The sequence below is a fragment of the Trachurus trachurus genome (genome assembly GCF_905171665.1).
Source record: "Trachurus trachurus genome assembly, chromosome: 14".
Classification (NCBI taxonomy): Eukaryota; Metazoa; Chordata; class Actinopteri; order Carangiformes; family Carangidae; genus Trachurus; species Trachurus trachurus.
In genome coordinates, this window is record NC_139903.1 from 22,797,545 (window position 1) to 22,818,516 (window position 20,972).

A 20,972-nucleotide genomic window follows, 5' to 3' on the forward strand; every position below is an offset into this window, starting at 1 on the left:
GTCACACTGATATTGATTTTCCACTGCCCAAGTAATGTGATACATATAATAATGAAGCACGCTGGAGAGATGGAGAAACTCCATTAAGGTTTGTTTACTGCCAATTTATTGCTTAGGATCGTGAACATTTGGGGATCACTAGTTGTATACACACTGAGAGGAGTATGTTGTGATTACATTCATTGTTCATTGAACTTATATTGCTCAGATCACACATTTGCCTCTGAGGACTTCATTATCTCTACAACACAGTCACAGTCTCCTAATAAAGACTCTGAAGACTAGTGAACCTGATGTCCGAATAATAAATTATTTGAATGGTCCTGAAAACATTCTGACGAGACAATATAAATATTCTTATTTTATATACTATGTATTTTTTATATTTATTATTTGATTTATATTTTTTCTTCATTCAGACAAAACACATACATTAAACATACCAAATATCATGGAAACGTGTAACAATGATGCACATGGTGACAGGTTTAAATATTACAACCATCTGTTTGTACTGTATTATCATCAAAATGCAATTGAACAGGAGTGTGCATATACTATGTGTATATTGAATATAGGGTTTGAAGTGAAATTAAATTCAAGAATATCTATAAAACATTAAATATTTAGGGATTTTATTATTTTGTTATTGCATTTAGGATTTGAATTTAAATCATGGTTAACTTAATTGTATTCATTAATTTTAAATGTTGGTCATGAAAAGGGTTTTCTCAATCTGCCTTACTTTAGAAAGAACTAAAACTGAAACATTTTTTTAAAATTATTTTATTTTTTATAATGGTCTCTGTCTCTAGAAGATATAGGTTGAATTGAAATTCTAGACATCTCAAAACTTGTTTTTTTTTCTCAGCAGAGCTTTTGGGAGACACAAGAGATGCAGGCACAAGAGGCTACAGAAATGTTTATGATCTGTTCAATATCAAGTTAACTTTGTGCATTTATTTATTTATTTATTTATATCATTATTTGTGTGACAGTTATGAATCAGTAAGGTGATGACTTCACTCTGAGCTTCTGTGCTGCTGTGGGGCGATCACAACACAGAAGCTCTGAGTGAAGTCATGGGTGACGGTTGAAATAGTTGAAGTCTGTCCTGACTGCCATTTGCGAGAGCGAGAGCGCGCCCGTCAATGCCGATCGTTCTGGTGCACGCGCGTCTCTTAACAGGTGAGCGCGCGCAGCTGGCCGGTCGCTCTGGCGCTTGACAGATGGAGTTGGACTGACTCGGAATCAGGGCTGAGAAAACATTTGAGGAAAACGGGAAGAAATTCGGTGTTTTAAGTTCTGCAATGACAACTGAACAAACTGAAAATGGAGAAAACTCAACGAACTCGGTGAGCGCGAGGGACAAAAGCGAGATCCGTTATTAACGATGAACTAGTGCCATGTTTGCATCAGAATGCCTGAACAACTAACATTAACACTAACCCAACCGTTAACTAACCTCAAGTCCAAAGCTGCCTTAGAATGTGAAGTTTTAAGTTATCTTTATTATCGTTTTAGTTTAGCAGTGTACACAAAGTTTACACTTTTTTTTTCTTTTAGGAATTTAATTTTTGAATTCGGCTAATAGAAATGTCACTACTGTTTTTAGCTTCTCTGAATACACAGTACAGTGCTTGCCAGTTTTTTTGTATTTAAAAATAACCAAAGCATTAAATCTGTGGTAAGCCTAGTATGGAGCTAAATTTATCAGCAACAAAATCCGTTATACATTTCATTTATTTGTGAGGCCTGAAGGGAATGTGCTGCAGATTACAGGCTGTAAAACACTCTCTCTGGATGTTATTTTACAGTGTAACATTTAGATTTAATCACCACTATTGGCTCTGTGTCCATCCAACAACAAATAGGCCTGCCTAATTAACTATTCCAGCCAGCCATACAGTACACAAAGCCAGGCTTCTAATGATGTTATATACAAAAGGTTAGGGTTTACATACAGCATGGATTCAGTGGGGCTGAAAAATTGTGATATTTGTTTGCATCTGTTTTTTGTTTGGTATTGACAGGAGGTGTGTGTGTTTGTGTGTGTGTGAGTGAGTGTGTGTTTGAGTGAGAGAGAGAGAGAGTGCGCAAGGGAGAGAGTGAGAGACACCCAGTGCCTTTGTCACTCAGGTCTGGTGGCATGGTGAGTGGAATGATAAACAGAAGCCTGTGCTATCCATGTCAGTAGCCTAAAATAGAGGCTAACCAAGAGGGTCTCAGATAGCCCCTAGACTCCATATAAGTCTGGTTGGCCTGCTCTTGGTTTCCTGTGTGTGTGTGTCAGAGAGATTCTCTGACATGTCCACCTGCTGTTGGACTAACAGCTTTATATAGCGCCTCTCACTCAGCAGACTTTTCTTATGTGTATTAGGTCAAAACATATGACGACCAGTGAGAGTCAGGGTTTGGTTTGTCTTTTGTGAGGTGACACATAGCTGATCGCACACAGCATTTATGCATTTATGCATTTTAATTTACACAGGAGGCAAAAATGATTTACTTATCAAGGGCACACTTGTCAAATTATGATGACAATTCATGCATAAATGTTTGTTCTAATCTTCAACTACTGCATTAATGTAATAGTCTAATGTTTTGGGAAGTATAATTTGAGAATGAGATTGATACCTCATGTCAGTACAGTAAATATAACGCCACCAGCAGCTAACTTAGCTTGGCACAAGGGATGGAAACAGGAGCACGCACATCCTCACTCTGCCCAATGGCAACACAATCCACCATGTGTGTACCAGCACTTCTTAAGCTGACAAGTTAACACTATATATCTATCCCATTTGTTTTATTTTTTACCAAGAGAACAATTTGCAATGGTTGAGTTCTGTCAGACATTTTCTTGGCTGGGACCAGTAGGGTTAACCTTAACCTAACCTCCTGCCTTTGCTGGTTGTTTGGCAGTTGGTCCTCATGTATTCTATATACAAATGTGAACTCGGTATGAATCCTCTCATCTAATCCTACAGTATGTGACATCAAATAAATGTCACCTAGTCCTTTAGCACTGGTTATTGAAGCCACTGCATTTTCCACCATTTTCACGCTGCATTGTTCTGACCCAACCTCAGCAGGTTGGCATGTGGGCATTTGTCCTTCAGCCCCATATATAAACCATGTTATATCAGCCCGTATGAGTCACAAGCTATGGATAAGGCCAGCTTTTATCATCTCATCTCTTAAGATCATGGGTTGCATTGGCTAATTCAAAAACATTAAATAATAAATCAACAGGCAGTACAAGAAATTAACTGTAAATGCAACTAGTGAACACATACAGTATGAGAGTCAAATGCCATTTCATAGCTAACCAAAACAATGTGTCATAAAGAAAATGTCAGCTTGAAGGAATTTAAAGCTGTTCTCCCTGTCTCCATCTCTTCCCTCAGCAGAGTGAAATGCTGATCAACCAGCTGAGGGAGATCACTGGCATCCAGGACCCACAGATTCTCTACAGAGCCCTGAATGTAAGTCCACAGAAACCATCAGCAGTTCACAGGATGCCTGCCTTTATTCAATATTTCACCACAGTGTCAGTAAGTGAGGGTGTATCATTATTGCAGCTCTGGGGTAGTCCTACTAGCCAGGCTAGCGCCGCCTACTGGTTCCGGCAAATTTCATTTGCCTCAACCATGTAGTCAGGGAACTAGCAATGCGTTTCGGTTTGCTCCGTCCGCCAGAGCGGACGGACCAATCAGCGAACAGACGGGTAAGTGAAGGCGATGACGTTGAACTCAAGCGCTCAAGATTAACCTATGAGCTTAACCGGTGTATAGCACACGTGACCACCAAGCAGCAGCGATTAGTTGAAGCAAATGTAAGCAACCGCCTCCCGGAAGCAAACGAATCCCTATGGCTCGTGTTCAGACGCTATATGAAATGTAATGAAATAAGCGGCTGATGCATCAGGCTATAGTCCTACTACTCCAAATACAGGAAGGAAACAAACTGCCCTGCCATTAAAGAGTTTTGAGATGTTCAAAAGGCATCTTTGTTAGATCTAAACATATTTACTGTACAAATAATCCAGTCAACACATAGTGAACCTGAGCCTTTTTTTGGGTTCATTCTGGGACAGTTGCTCTATATTCTCAGTTCTAACCTTGATACCAGTCTGTAATTTAAAACTCTTGTCCTTATTGACTTTCACTGTGGTAATCTTAATGAAATAATGTTTACAGTATTCAAACCTTTTGAATATTTTGGTGCACTGAACTGAAGTGGTTCAGACTGGGGTAAACTGGGATTCTCACTTGCTGTAAAACACCTGGGGCTGATTTAAAGATGTTTTAGACTGTCATGTGAAGCCAGGCTTCATTTTGCTGATGAATCTATTGCAAGTGAGACTGTTTCACAAGAACAATGTTTTTTTATTTTATTGTACACTTACACGCTACACGTAACTCATTTTATTTATTTATGTTGCTGCCAACAGCAATAAAGTCATTGAAATTATTAAAAACATCTCATGTGAATATTTACTTTCAAAATATTGATTAAGAAATAAAATACCTTAGAGACCTTCATCCACACAAGAGACCTTGTGAGACTTGTGAAGAAAGCTTAAAATCAGATCTAGACAGAGGGTGGTTTGTTGGTGACCTGAAGTATACTTATATCTGTACGGATTATGATGTTATGAGCATTTAAGGGTGTAGAGGTGCTTTTAAAAAAAACAAACAATTTATCCTGCGGAGAAAATGAATGTCTAATGCCACGGCAATCCATTGCTAGAGCCACACTTGTAGTGTAATTAATGTCAACTCTTTGATTACGTTCAAAGCTCCCCTAGGGTGCCAAATTTCCACCCCAGTACACTGCTTATGTTTTCAAACAGAACTGCAATTGAAAAAATCCCTAGGAGCCTGTTAATAGGACCTCATAAAAGTGATAACTGACAAACAGTGCAATAAACAGACTGGCTGACTGTGGTGCAGACATCATCCGACCTGTTGGTGTACCAGGGCCAGACAGAGAGGCAGCAGGAGCTCACAGGTTTGGGAGGGGTAAACGTTGCCTATCTGGCCTCATCATTTCCTTGTCTTTTCTGCTTAAGGCCAGTCAGGGGGACATTGGCCATGCTGTTGGACTGCTAACAACGCAGCCCGCAGAGGTTCAGGATCCTGGAGAACCACAGGAGGCGGGGAGCTCTGAGGAGGCCTGGGAGGGCCAGAAAGGCACAGGTACTGGGGATGAAACCAACAGCAACAACTTTCTGAAAGTAGTCAGTTTAGCGACAAATATTGAAGACTATATGAAATTACACTGACTGTCAGTTAACTAACTGTGTGATCCCTCTTGTCAGGGATTCGTAAAGATGAACTGCAGACGGCCATAGAGCTCAGCCTGCAGGAGTCCCACAATGCCCAGGAGGAGGAGAGAGAGTTCCATAGGTACAAGAAACTCTGTGACTCTGGTTGGGTTTTTAAATTCACTGCTTACAACTATGATATGGAAATGAAAACGGTGAATGTGGACTTGTGGCCTTGATTATAAACCAGGACACTTATTCGTATAATACGCAGTAGACAAAACATAGGTCACTGCCAACAACTCACAGCCCATGCTTAACAAAAACACATAAAAGAACAGTTGCTATCAGAGTGGGTATTTATCAGTTATCCAGGGAAATTTTTCAGCATCTACTTGACAGATCCGTGAAGTTCAAGGTGAAAGTCCTAACTAAATACCTGTTAAATGAATGGCATTAACACAGCTGTACTTGGTGTGCTTACTACATAACATGAGTTTAATTAAGATGGAGGACACAGTGATGACTTCCTGCTTAGTAACATCAACATGTTGTCCCACTCATGTTAGAACATCAACCATTTGCCCTTGTCTTGAAACAGAGTTAGCGTTTTCCCAGGAGCCTTTAGGGTTTCTGAACTCAAATGTTTTATTATGCAGCCTCGACAGAGGACAGGGAATCTAAGTAAGTCAACGTGTTTTATAGTTGTCAAATCAGTGTCTACAAATGGCTAATTTGATGTTCTGCAGGGCTCTGGAGGCCAGCGCAGAGGAGAATGCAGCAAGAATGAAGAGGAAAAGAAACGAAGCCCAGAATGAGATGTGCAGCCCTGCAGACTGGATCCGTCAGGACGACTGGCCTGTGGGCATTCGCAATGTGGGAAACACCTGCTGGTTCAGTGCTGTCATACAGGTGAGAATCAGCCTGACTGGGGACAACAAAGAGACAGGGACCTGTTTATGTTGCTCCACAACATCGGTAGTGTTTGTCAACTAAGATATCCACAGCGCCCTTTTCCACACTATAAATACTGTAACAACTAACTAAAATGGGGACTTTTATAACTATTGTGGTGCAGACAAAAACAACAGACACATAGTGTATTTTGGGAGCTGTCTGAAATGAATATGTTGGTCTCGCTTCTCACATGCAGTTGTTGAAATGTGTGCATACAGTGGTGAGTGTGAGCCAATTGAGTTAGGTAAACTGGGTTTATTATGCAAGTATGAAAAGGTTAATTAACATTCCTGCCAAAAAGAACCTATGTGGGGGTTGTAGGGATATCCACAGGCAAGAGAGATTGTGAATTTAGAGTGTATGTTTAAAAATAAGCTGTAGTGTTAGTAACTTTCAAGCTGTCACTTAAATGTTATATAGAAAATGACTGCACCACAAAACAGAATAGATTGCTTTGGATGGTAAATGTATTTTATATCACAATGTGTCGCTCTTAACCTGCCCAGTGACTGGAATAGAAATCTGTTTGTGGACAAGAATTTGGCATCATGTCTCTGGCTAAGGAAACTGGCTGCTTGTTTGAATGTCGATTACATTACATGTTTACTTCCAGAGCAAGAGCTTACAGAGCTTACTGTCCATGAAGTTGTAAACATTTAATTTTGTGTGTTTCGACATGGTTGTTTGTTTGTTTGCTTTCAAATATTGTAGTCCTGCAGTGCGGGGTGGTCTACCCCTGGACATATGACTCTTGAGTCAAGGAACTATATTCAGAAGTACACAATTCATAATACAGTGACTACTGTGCACACCTAGCAATTAAGTAAAGGGCACTATGCTACTTCTAGGGTCCACCTGTTCTAACAGACTTAAATAGCGCTCTCACTTGGCTCAACAAACGTTTATATTCTTGTTTGCTCTCCCAGATTTCTAACTTTAGTCCCTCAGAGGTGTCAAACCTCATCATGGCTCTCACCAATCACTATAACCTAGTTCTAATTTTTTTTTCACCACTGTAAAATTAGCACACGCTCAGTTAATATATTTTCATGATCTTGTGTGTTTTTCTGTGACCTGATGACCTCAAAAGTAAATTCCCTATGAATGCAGTCCCTGCTGTGCTTTTGAAGTGGCAGCAGGAACACTGGGACTTGAAAAAGATCTGACTCTGAATCTCACCCTTTCATCAGCTGTGTACCATGCTAATAGAGTTAAACAGGAGCAACAAAAACAAAAATGTGTGGGCATCTTCCTGCTCAATGGGAACATACTCTATTTCTCTTAGCTTTTAATTCTATTACAAGTCCATTCCCGACTGAATTTAGTCAGGCCTATCAGGTGGCTCGGTGGAAACTGGAGCCCTCATTGAGATGCACAGGCTGTGTGGATGATTAAATAGCGAGTGATCTGATGATGGAGCGAGCGGCCGACTTCCTGGTCTCAGCCTGGAACGGACAGCAAAGAGACAGTGATTGTTTGTCTCTGTTGAGCTGAGATGCCTCTACATCGATTTAAAAGTCAAACCCCAAAGGACAGAGGTTATTATCTGGAAATAGAAATGAGCAAATGAGGCAGTGTTGTTTGAATACAAATGGCGCTCGGATGATAGTTCTTTTGTTTTGTTATTCACTGGTGTCAATACTGTTTGTTACCACTGAATTTCCTATTGTAGATTCAACAGAGCCCAACTCTTGATAAAGCCGCTTCCCCTAAAAAAAGTAATTATGTTATCGGACTGAGGCTGAGTGACCACATGATTCAATTGTCAGTTCATTATCCCTCTATTATCCATTGTGGTATAAATTACAGTAAAGCTGAGATAAGCCGTAATTGAATTTCCAACTCAAAGGGAAATATATATCAAGATATTCATAAGTGCTCCGAAGCATTGGCCACCACACATGACACATAAGACGAACTAACTGGTATTAATGCATTTAGTTTGTCTTCACAAAGTATCACATTACAGGGCATTGTATTTTTGGTATTATTTGTAAAGTAAAATAAAAGATGTTTCATTTGGATACACTGAAGCAGAAGTCACAATTCCAATATTGAAATCCAAGGGTCATAGCAAAAGTTATTTCCAAAAAGACTAAATGAACCATTGTGTTTTTATCATTTGAGCCAATTTTGAATGTCAGTCAGATGACTTAGTAACTCACAGAGATTACTTTAATAATGTGGAAAGTACCATTGTTGAGATGCCAGAAGGCCTACATCTGCAATATCAACTACTCTTATTATATTGAAAATAATGGAAAATCCTCCAACCTTACTATTTTTACAACCAATCTTCATTTTAATAAGATTTTCTCATCTTCTTTATAGTATATTAGATGTAGACGGATGTCTGCTCCATCCTTGTCACTAAAAATGGGTGAGACAGACATAATAATTTCTGGTCCTGAAGTGATCCCACCCTTTTCACTTAGTCTTGATTTCAATCCAATTCAACTATGGCATTTTAAATGATAAGGCTCTTCAGGACAGATATCAGAGAGGGGGGACTGGCTTGCTATTGCATACTTGCATGCTATTTCCTGCCTTGCGCTTGCTGTCATACTAGCTAAATATTCAGGTGGGACAGCATTTTATGTTGATCAAGTAACATTTTTTGCATCTGTCCATTTTTCCTCCATGATCTTTCCATATTAGAGCACCACTGCAGTACTGTACATGGCAGCTTGTCTGACCTTGACTGGTTGGCTCAATTAATGCTCCTTGTTGTGTTTTCTTGTTGCAGTCACTGTTTCATCTACCTGTGTTCAGGAGGCTGGTTCTCAACTACCACCTGTCTGAGCGAATACTGGAGAAGTGTAAGAGCCACTCAGTGAGTAAACAACTGTCACCAGCAACAAGGTTTCTTCACACAACAGTGGGTTGCACTTGCCAATTCCAGCAGAAAGACTTATGTTTGCCAGTTTGTTTTTCGTACAGGTTATGTTTTCTCAATGTCGAAATCATAACCACACAGAAGAGAGGTGAAATTCACTGATTGTACACACAATGTGGAGGTCTAACCAGCGTGTGAGATCTGACTCTGAGTCTCTGTTAACAGGACAAGAGGAACATAGCTTTCATGCAGGAGCTGCGCTGTCTGTTTGCCCTCATGATGGGCTCCACCCGCAGGTTTGTAGATCCTTCTGCTGCCGTGGAGTTACTGCGAGATGCCTTCAGGACCAGTGAGGCCCAACAGGTATAATACTCACAAACACACACAGTTATTGTCTTCACCTTAACTCAAAGTTCACTTATTCTTGCTCAGAGGTAGGACCAGCCAGAGCCACCTTGTTCTCATCTGTTGGACATTTCACCACTCTGGTATACACAAGTTTAAGTGTTTGAAATTTCAAAATAAATGACCACAATGAAATAGGGTTAAGTTATCACTGATTCTGTTCAGTTTAGCTTTGATTGTTCCCACTTTCTCTTTTCTGTGCTTTTTTCCACTCCCTCAATTATTTCCTTCTCTTGGCTTTTATTTGTGTTTTGGGAGGATAAAAAGTGTCTTACCTCCTTTTGTTGAGCTACTACAGCTCTGGCATGGCATATTTATTTACTTACTTATCCATTTTTTAATGTAAGCTGTTTTTTATAGTGTGTACAGATTTTTGTTTGGTCTCAGTGAAGATTGAATGTATTATCCAGTATTAAGATTTAATGTATTATCCAGTATTATCTTAGTATTTCTGAATGGACCTTCATGTGACTGTATTTACTCCTTCACCATTACAGTTACCATGCTTACCTTACCTTTTTACCTGTTGTCTTCATTTCAGGATGTCAGTGAGTTTTCCCATAAACTTCTTGACTGGCTAGAGGATGCTTTTCAGTTGGCTGCAAGTGGAAAGTAAGTGATATGTTGATGTCACCCACATCGATGATGAATGACTATTCTTCACCGGATCTCTGTTTGCTACATTACGTAAACACTACATCATACTTTACTTTCAGTAATGCAGAAAACAAAGAGCATAACCCCATGGTCCAGCTTTTCTATGGTACTTTTGTGACAGAAAGAAAACACGAAGGTATGGTTTTACAATATTTATCAATAATTAGTGTGAATTCCCTCATCAGTTAATTACATTTATGTGATTCCTTTTAGGTAAGACGTTATGTAACACCGAGCAGTTCGGCCAGTACCCCCTTCAAGTGAATGGTTTCAACAACCTGGATGAATGCTTAGAAGGTGCCATGGTTGAGAAGGAGATTGAGTCGCTGCATTCAGATCACAGTGTTACATCGGGTCGTGAGGTGAGCCACTTTACAAAATGTACAATTTCTACCTACTTGGTGTTTTCATCCAGCATTTGCTCAAACTGATGCTGTGTTAAAAGTAATGGGTGTTCTCTCTTGGTTGCAGAGATGGTTCCAAAAATTGCCACCAGTCTTGACCTTTGAATTGTCCAGATTTGAGTTCAACACCCAGCTCGGTCGTCCTGAAAAGATACACAAGAAGCTGGAGTTCCCACAAATCATATATATGGACAGGTGAGCTTTATATCGGTAATCAGAGAGTGTAGGTTCATTCATTTTTATTTTGATCCAACACATTTAAAAAACTGTACAAAGGAATAATTCTAAAGTACATAGGATATACTATTAGAGTGTACTGTATGTGTAATGTCGTATATCTCTTTAAATGTTTCTATAAATCTCAATTGACAATTGTCTGACTTCTTTGTATCCAGATATCTACACAAAAACATAGAGCAGACCAATGAGAGGAGAGGGGAGGTAAAAAGACTCAAGGAGCAACTTGCTCTCCTCCAACAAAAGTATGAGTGGTAGGTTATTTCTTAAAGTCGAGACCTGGCTTCAGAATTTCACAGGAACCTGTTCTGAACTCGTCATCTCACATCTCTGTTCACAGCTACAAAAACTATGGCTCAGGACCGACCAAGTATCCTCTTGCAGACATGCTGCAGTTTGTGTTAGAGTTCGCCACCACAAAGCCTACAAATGTTTCTCCTACTGAAGACCTGAGACTAGCTGCATCTTCACCGACTCCTGCAAGCCACCCCCTCAGTGAGCCCATCTCCAAAGACAACAGGTAGGGTATACAGAGGAACAGAAAAGTGTACAAGGCACTGGCCCCTGACCCAACAAAAGTATTGTCCACAGACTTTTAGTGGTGCAGCAGTATATGTCCTGTTATGACCTCTGTTTCCATTTCTGTACAGACGACAGTCGGCTTCCGACACACAAACATAATGGACAAATTTCCAACCTATCTTTCATATTTCTCTTGCTGCCTCAGTGCTTCTGGAGACACAGAATCGTCTGAGGAACCGGTTTCCAGTGTTTCAAGTTGCCAGCGGACCCCCATATACAAGCCCTTCACCCAGTGCAGACACCCCATCGACTGTGCACCACACCCAGCCCCACACAGCATCACTGAAGAAGAGCTGCACTTTGTTAAGACCTGCTTGCAGCGCTGGAGAACAGAAGTAGAGAATGATATAAATGGTATGTACATGCAATTACCCACAATTTACACACTATTGTTGCTTTTTACACAGTTATCATATGCAGTACAGCCAGATTAAAAAAGTTTGCTTTATAAGAGCAGTTCTTTTCTTTTTCACAAACGTGGTAAACTAAGTTTGTAACTGGTCCACAGTGACTTTATCAGAAGTTTCTCACTGACATGGCTGATGAGAGCAGTGACAGTGACCCAAAGGAGAGACATTTGTTACTATAAAAAATGTACATTCAACTGTGTTTACATGCGACAAAAACCATTGACAAGATGGTAGCAGAATGTGAATAATCTTGACAGCAAGCCCTTGTTTGCTTTTCCCCCACCTTTGTTCCATCAAAATACCGAGTATATAAATACCTTGTATATAAATAACTGGTGCAGCAAAGAACTTCTTGTGCGCCTGAGGAAAATTCCACTTCACTTGTGCACTGCTGCACACCTGCGCTAAAACAGAGTTCAGTGTTTCTGTGTCTCTCAGCTGACTGTGACTCATCTTCATCCCAGACAATGGATAACAAAAAATGTGAATCGTTATGTTGAGTCATATTCCCCTGACTTGAATACCAGTTGGAGAAATTCTCTCCCAGACTTTCTCATAATGGTGCAAATAATAGGTGAAAGACTAAAAGATACAAAAGGCATTCATTTCTGTGGGTGTACGATATTTATTCCTTTGCTTTTGTTCTGTGTTTCTGTTTGGTGTGTTTGTGTGTCAGAGCTAAAGGCCAGCATTGACAGGCTCTCTCAAAAGCTCGAGGGCATGTACTCAGACAACATTCTCTGCCAGGTAAGACTTACACTGACTTAATTCACTCAGACAAAGAGCAATTCAGTTACACACTTTTCATGTAGAAATTGCAGTGGTCGAGATTAGATGAAACTTTATTGATCTTCTCGGAGAAACAGAAAATAATCTGATGTAAACAGGAGAGCAGAATTCAAATAGGAGTAGATCAGATCAATATCGTACTGCAAATTAGACCAGCCCAGTCTGCTCTCTGTGTTTTAGTTATTGGATTGCAAAATTGTGTTTCTACTCTATTTTATACAGTTTGTATTCAGTACTGTCTCCCGCTCTTCTGTTCAGGTTCCCTACAGACTCCATGCAGTGCTCGTCCATGAAGGCCAGGCGTCAGCAGGTCATTACTGGGCCTACATCTATGACCACGCCAACAAGCGCTGGATGAAGTACAATGATATCAGCATTACTGAGTCGTCATGGGAGGAGTTGGAGAGGGACTCATTTGGCGGCATGACAAACGCCAGTGCTTACTGCTTGATGTACATTGATGACAGGCTACCACACCTTATTACAGGTACCAGTTAATTATTTCAGCTGTCATTTCTAAAACTGATCTTATAAAATATGAAATATGTCCATTACCATAAAAAGTAGTTGTGTTTTTTTGTATAAATCTATTCTTTAACATCACCTCACACCTACCCAGAAGATACAGATGATGAGACAGGCCAGGTGCTACATGGCATGGACTCCCTGCCACCCATCCTCAGGCGCTATGTTCATGAAGACAACCGCTGGTTCCAGCAGGAGCTCAGTGAATGGGAGGAGCAGTTCTGCCAGACAGCAGCCCCACAGGGAGAGACTACAGTGTCTGTAGAGGCCCCAAATCCTGCTCCAGACAATACAGAGCAAACAGCAGTTGAGCCAGCTCCCCAGTCAGGACCATCCACAGAAGAGCTGGACCAGGGAGCTGCTTCAGAGCCACAGCCAGAGCCAGAAACAGAGAAGGAACAGGAGCCTGACCCCAGAGAGAAGCCTGAAGGTCTGTAGTGGTGACTAGAGGTAGAGGAAAGGGGAAAGCCTTTTATAAGCGTCGGTTTTATTTTCTGACAGTCATTCCAATAAATTGGCATAAAAACATGATGGCCGTAAAAATACACCATAAATGTACACAAATGCCTACACATGTAAAACCAGTAGCTTAGATTTTTAACAAACAATTTGGAGAGTACAAAATCCTGGGAAACTGGGAAGCAGCAGTAGTAGTAGCACCGGATTAATTATCTTTTTTGGTGACTTTTTACAATTTAACTTGAATCATAAATGGATACGTTATTATTTTATATTTAAAGGCAGCTTGAACCCAAGAATTGAGTACACAGTATTTACTGTATGTTTCTAAGCCTCCTAGAATAACAGTCAGAAACTACAACCCCACGATCCTCCATGGAATAAAATTCGAAGAGATGAGAAGAAAATGTCCTCAAATTTAATTAAAAAGAAAAAAAGAGATGAGATGTCTTTATTTCAAAATCCCTTGTCTCGTGTGTTGGGTCAAAGCGTAACAACAACCTGTCAACACCCCATCGTTCGTGTGAGGCCAACACTCGTGACTGAATTTCTCCAGCGCTCTATCAGTTTGATAACAGAGGACTGGCTGCACGAGACTGATGAGAATGTTGTACAATGTGCACGTGTTAGATGGCCTGGTTAAAATAGGGTTCAGGTATATATAAGTATTTTTTCAAAGCAAACACACATGTTCACTCATGGCCTCTCATCTTTCTTTCTTGCCCCAGAAGAATCAGAGCCGACGCCACCGCCACAGAGCCCTGGCTGCCAGCCAGAGGACAGTGCAGCCGTCACTGACACCGTGGGGCCGAATCAGGGCTCCACCTCAGCTGAGAAGGAGCTGCAGAGTCAGGTGGGCAAGTCCCCCTCCCCACATCAGTTAAATATGGGTCAGAGATTCTAGGCCACAAATATAAAGTGTGTACATCTGGGTCAAGAATCTCCTTTCCCCATTTAGCAGAGTGATGGAAATCTGGGCTTAATGTGGGACTGGCTGTACAGCAATGTACACACTGAGTAAAGGTCAGGAGTGATTACTGGCATCAATTGATTTGTTTGATAGTCAGTAGCTTCGTCTGAGACATTAAATGTGTTTTTATTGTCTATTTTTTCAATTTTTCTTATCACAATATTATAAATACCAGTGTAGTCCAATAAAATGACACCACAAACTACAGCTTGAAAAATGGCCTTGGAGTTTAATCAGCAGCTCTAGTACAATGTCAACAAAACAGTTTATAAGCTTCATACATGGAGGATTCATTATAGATTTGTTCATTATATGGCATTGAATACACTTGTAACTTTGTGAAGGTAATAACTACTGGTAAACTAAGGTAAACTACTTCCTTACCACTTATGTCTTGTTTACATATCAAGACCTCGTGTACATGAAAGTGAATATTCCTCTCAAGTACTCTTCCAACTGCACAGAGCTGCAGCCTATGTATAAGAAGGCTGGCCTTTTACTGGATACAAGCAGCCTGGGAGAGGGGGTTGAAATAGAAAGGCATGCTGTATACTGTGCATCAATGTGTTTATAATGCATTTAGATGTGTAGATTTAGTTAGGTGCATTACAACATGCAGATACACTATGCAAGTCATGTAAAAACCTGTGTTTGTTCTACGACAGGTACAAACACCGACAACAGGATGAGCCTATATAGATACCAGATGAACTGAAGACAGAGTGATTCTTACCTTTAATTCTTTTCTTGTCAGACTCCTGGCCCTGAGGCAGAGCCTGGTGACCAGGCACCGTCTGACCTCCAAGTGGATAAGGAAGTCACAGAGGTGGCAAGCGTCAGCTCTGAAGCTGAAGCTGAGCCCGAGGTCTCCAGAGAAGCTCCTGAACGTGAGCAGGAAGAGCAGGAAGTTGAGGAGCAACAGCAGGAGGCCCCAGTTCGACAACGACAGACTGAGAACGAGGTCTCGGAGGTGGAAATCCCCAACGTGGGCAGGATCATGGTGAGGGCTGATGCCGATGGATACAATGAGGAGGTAAGTAATCGGATACTTCATAGCTGCACTTGAAAACCAACTGTATAAAGTTAGCAGCCTAAATATCAACTGATATATCAACATTTTAGTCATGCCAACTGTTTGATAAACAGTGTATTATAAATGGGATATTCTCCTTTATCACTGAACCACAAGGTCAGTGTATTAATGATTAGTGAAAGCCTGCAGATGTCTGTTTTTGTACCTCCTGCAGCTCTTTCACTGCTTTTAGGACACTTGCTTTTTTTTTGTGCCATTTTGTAGTTTTTGTCTTTTTTATACAATGGTTGACCTGTTTGAAACCCACTTGGTGTTGTAATCACTGTTGTTGTTTCTCGTCTTTGCTGCTGTGTCATTTCCCAGATGATGCTGACACCGGCTATGCAGGGCGTCATTTTGGCCATAGCCAAGGCCCGGCAGATTTTTGACAAGGAAGGCCCAGAGGCTGGCCTCATCAAGGTACGGTCTTTTTCAGAGAGTCCTCACATCTCACATCGACACTACATTTCACAAAATCAATGCATGATTAGAATCATAATTTTGAATTCTGGTGTTTTAACCCATTATCTAAAAACATCTAAAAAATGTTAGACTTTCTTAACAACCACAAAAACATTTTAAAGTATTTTAAAGTATATGAAATATTAACACTGTCAATCATGAAAGGATCAGTAACCTATAACATATTTCTTTCACTAAATAAGATAGAAGATAAGAATTTCTATAGAGTGCAGCTTTCAAAGGAAAGTCAAAGTCAAACACACAGTTTTGACCTCGTCTCTTGACTCTGAATAATCCCCTCATTTTAATAACAACACAGAAAATACTCAAACCACCAGATAAAAGTAGAAAGAAATCAATTTGCCCTCTTCACATGAGGAGATACTTGTACTTGATACTTGAAGCCCAAAGGCATAATGTATCTGTCAATGTGTGACTTGTAACATTCTTGGTCCATGTATAAGCCATGGTGAGGTATAGCTGTCTTTGTGTGGTTGAATCAAATGAGTTGTGTCTTTATGCTGTCTGTAAGCAAGCTGAAATATCAAAACTCCCCATGGCTCCTTCAGGCCTTCCATGAGGAATACTCCCGCTTATTCGAGCTCTCCCAGGAGGAGACTCCACCCCAGGAAGATGTCCGTCTACAACACGCTCTGGTCTACTTCTTCCAAAATAAGGCACCCAAGCGCATCATTGAGAGGACACTTCTGGAACAGTTTACTGACCGTAACCTGAGCTTTGATGAGAGGTACATGCAAATAAACAAACAAGACAAAATAATGTGTAGAAAATAACCCTTAGACGAAGCAGAAATCTCTTTTTTTGAAATGTATTAAAACAAGTTGACAGGCTAAAAGTTATGAGGAGATGGGGTAAAATAATGTCTGACAGGCTTCTGTCAGTGGATTGTTTATGCATAATGTGGTAATGAGCAGAACAATTGAGTAAGGTGAGCAGCACATGGCTGTAGAGACAGCTTTACCCATGGCAGCAGCATGAGCAGTAACAAAGCAGAGCATACAGCATGCATAGTGCACCATCTAGTGTCCAAACTGGAGATCTGCTCCTTGGTACTGATGTTTTTTTTTTTGCATAAATCTGTTTAAGCACCCAGTCTCTTTTTATGTCCTCTGTGTGTATGCAGGGCCATCAGCATCATGAGGGAAGCCCGATCTAAGCTGCGCCTCATCAAGCCTGAAGACATGGACATGGATGAATACCTGGTACTGTCTGTGGCCTTGAAGAATTTAGTCGAACCCTAAATATTCACACTTTCCCCTTGATTTTCAAAAAGATTTCACATGTAGAGAACGGAATTTGTTGCCCAATAGTTCAATAACGTGCCAGTGACAAAAAGGTGAATAACAAAAACATAAACAGACATTAATTAACTTTTCTTAAAAACATTAGTTAAATAATAATTTATCAGAGCCATTGTGTTGAAACATTAATGATCAGAAAAGTATCTGTAACTAAAAAATAAAAAGTAATCCCCACTGGAGAGCCATTTGTAACTGGGTGAATAGCTGATTTCTTTTTATATTTTTCAGCAATACTTAAAAGAAATATTGAAAATATTAAGTAGCATCATGATTGGCTGAGCAAAGTGTGGGTAAAAAGTGTATTTTAGTCTGAGGGGTTGGGAAGTGTTTCAACTCAATGACATTTGGTCACATTGGAATGAGAACTCGTATGCAAATACTCACCTTGATGAGACAGTTTTAGTGTTGAAGACTCTGTGGACCAATAATACACTGGAGTATTAATTAACCTCTTTGTTGTAACAAAAATATTATAAACCTGGCACCAGACTCTCTGGCGTTGTCTCTTCATAGCATTTACCAACTGAAACAAAAACCATTACAACTGATAAATAAATACATTTGCCAGATAAATTGTTATTTGTTCTGTGTGCCCTTCACAGCAGTGGCATGATGACTACAGGATGTTCAGGACAGTGTTTGTGTACCTGCTGACTGGGCTGGAGCACTACCAACATGGAAAGTAGGTGTTAAATATTCACCACTGAACCACCATGTGTCAGATCTGCTTGTTTGTGCTCATTCATGCTCATCCCCATCAAAACTCTGCCACACCACTGATCTGTCTCAAGATTTACACTGTTGCCTGGTGTGTTTGCCGCAGGATGCGGGAGGCACTGAACTACCTGGCCCACGCGTACGAGACCAACACCACTCTGCTGAAGAACGGAGAGAAACGTGGCATGGATAAGTCTCTTATTGCGGTTTACAGGAGGAAATGCCTCACCGTGAGTAGGGCAGCTCTGCAGTCACTGTGTGGAACCAAAGTAGACTATTGTGAAGCATGATAAACAGCACTAAGGTTAGAATAACAATTTCACAACAGTCTTCCCCTAGGTTTTGATATTTCTTAAGTAGATGTCTTGGCATGCACAAGGGGAAATTTCAGGGTTCACCAGAATCATGGTAATCCTGTTCTGAGAAATGTTTTTCAGACATTTAAAGACATCTAGTCTAGAGTTGCTGAAATATCTTTCTCCAGAACAAAATGTTCCCATATTTAACTACTGCCACTAAACAAGTAGCACTCCTACAGTCATTCGAATTTACAAAATAGAAGTACAGAAAGTACTAAGACAGTTGTTGGTTGTTTTTTTGCACTTCAGGATGTTGCTGAATTTTGAAACAGTGACTATTAAGCTACGGCTCATAGTGAACCTGAACCTGTTTTTTCTGTTTCAGTTCAGTCTTAGTTCAAGTTCTGGAGGCTTCAATTTTTCACATGTCCCAAAACCATGGCCAAATGTGCATGCATCAAAATCCTATTTAGAGCAGTGAGAGACTCTGAAAGCAGCGTACTCACACTCTAACACACCAGTGGAGTACATTAAACATAGTTATAAGCACAGTGGAGCAGGGCAATCCTGACTGTAACTTTTCTCTCCATCCTCCTCCATTGTGCAGGCCTTGAATGAAAGTGCATCACGGCTCTTCTGCAGTGGTGAGGAGAGCAAGGTGGAAGAGGGCATCGCCATCATGGACGAGGTCGTGATCCCCTGCCTTCACCTGATGAGCCGGGACTCAGCTTTATTCCAGGAAGACCGGGATGCCATGGAGAACATCCGCAGCCACTGGTGCTGCTGCCTGGGACAGGACATGGATGGTACGATCAGTCATAGTAACACAATTTAGTCTGAATCAAAAATATTGTCATTTTGATTTTACTTGTTGGAAATTTTCCAAACAGTGTCCATCTATCCATTTAAAATACACTAAAATAAACCTTATATTTCTACTGCTCTTCTGTTATGCTTAGACTCGTTGCAGGTGAAGCTGGGTGAGTTGCTTCCCAGGGTTCTGGACGGCTCAACTGAGGCAGTAGTGCTTAAAGACCCACCCAAAGTCCACGTCACCCAGGCCCACGACCTGTGCAGTCGCCTGGCTGCTGTCATGGAGTCCATCCACAACACCTCCATAGTCATCGTCAAGTAATTTCCTCGGTGAAATCCACAACAACTCCATTCAAGCATCCGTTACAGTTGCAAGCAACTTTGATGGCGAGTCGTTCTGTCTTGAGAGACTGCGTGGTTGAGACATCATGTAGATTTCAGCAGGCCACATTGTGTATTTCATTTTAGCTGCTGGTTTGGTGTTGCACATGAATATTATTTTTTGATATGTTATCATAGCAAGCTTTAAGCATTCTTTAGTGGTAGATCGGGGATGAGCAGGGCTGTCAACACATGAGCACATGGTCCTTACAACAGCATTACCCCATCAAGAAACATTACATCCCCATCCTTCTTCTTTGTGGCTTTCATGTAAGGACCCTGCTGGCCCATCACCAGCAAGCCCCATCTGCTAAAAAAAATACAAACAGTCATAATGGCCTTAGATCAGCAGCAGGTTATGCAAAAGAGGCTCATATGACTTAAAGAACTGCACCCTTAATACTTTTATTTATTGACCAGATATCAGTGAACATCTACATGTTCTAAAGTTTTTGCCTCAGATCATCTTTGACTTTAGGTATCCTGTCTTCAAAAGTTGCTACAGCACAGTGGCCGTGATCCTTTCATAAAACTGTAGACAGGACTGTAAAGATTTATTTAGATATAACCAGCTTCTTTTCTCTGTCGCACCCATCACTGAAACAATTATTCGTGAATTTGACCTCCTAAACATCCAACAATAATCAATCAACAGGACAATGACACATTAGATTCTGAGTGGCGCTCCAAAAAGCTTCTATATGCACATGTTTTACTGACTGGTAGATGTATTAACTTTAACTTTACATTGGCAACATTTAGACTCTCACTCAACTCTGCAGGGAGTGATTAGATGGTTGATTGTGTTGCTAAGCATTGTGAACACATGATGAAGCCTTTAAAAAGGGCTAAAAAAAACAAAAAAAACACTAGATTTGTACTGCACAGTAACAAATACTGTTTATTAGCGTCTTCTTTTTTAAATATATGTTTTATATTACTGTACTTTGTATTTTTCCTAAACAGACTTTTACATGTAGATGAAGCTCTACAGATATCTACAGTTCAATCATGAAGAAAGATATTAATGGAAGTGTCTTCTGTACACCTTAAAAAAAGAGCTGCTGCACACTCAGATCTCAGTGTAACTATGGCCTGGATCTGCAGCCATGACGATGCCCTGTTGGACAGCCCCTCGCATATAGGCTACATTATGTGCCTTGTCTGGCTTTCTGAAGGGTTTTCTGTAAAGCAGCATTTAAAGGAAAGACATGGGTCAATGACAGATGAAATCTTATTTTTGTGTCACAGATTCAAAGCAGTTTCATGAATAAAATCTCCAAATCAGCTGCTGGTTTTCAGACCAGAAACATGGCGTACCTGTATTTCACACTGCCTTTTCTCTTGTAGTCTGTGATGATACTCAATAAATGTTTTAAATACTGTGTACTAATTGACTGCCT

The 20,972-nt window shown here is 40.5% G+C and overlaps 1 protein-coding gene across 5 annotated transcripts; it reads left to right on the top strand.

Annotated features, from left to right (window-relative positions):
• Positions 1 to 1,138: 1,138 nt before the first annotated feature.
• usp28 (ubiquitin specific peptidase 28) lies at positions 1,139 to 20,957 on the top strand. 5 transcript variants are annotated; one of them, XM_083986679.1, is made up of 26 exons: positions 1,139 to 1,355; positions 3,411 to 3,488; positions 5,078 to 5,204; positions 5,327 to 5,414; positions 6,022 to 6,184; positions 8,976 to 9,062; positions 9,291 to 9,428; positions 10,012 to 10,082; positions 10,187 to 10,263; positions 10,341 to 10,489; positions 10,599 to 10,726; positions 10,927 to 11,022; positions 11,109 to 11,288; positions 11,496 to 11,704; positions 12,437 to 12,507; positions 12,808 to 13,036; positions 13,169 to 13,504; positions 14,262 to 14,386; positions 15,258 to 15,536; positions 15,900 to 15,995; positions 16,607 to 16,785; positions 17,182 to 17,260; positions 17,962 to 18,041; positions 18,183 to 18,306; positions 18,983 to 19,181; positions 19,335 to 20,957. In XM_083986679.1, the coding sequence occupies exons 1-26, from the start codon at positions 1,311 to 1,313 to the stop codon at positions 19,508 to 19,510; spliced, it is 3,609 nt and encodes a 1,202-aa protein (XP_083842805.1). In that variant the 5' UTR covers positions 1,139 to 1,310; the 3' UTR covers positions 19,511 to 20,957. The 5 variants fall into 5 exon arrangements, with proteins under 5 accessions (XP_083842805.1, XP_083842806.1, XP_083842808.1 ...); XM_083986680.1 differs by having other exon boundaries at positions 14,265 to 14,386; XM_083986682.1 differs by having other exon boundaries at positions 5,339 to 5,414.
• Positions 20,958 to 20,972: the final 15 nt, after the last annotated feature.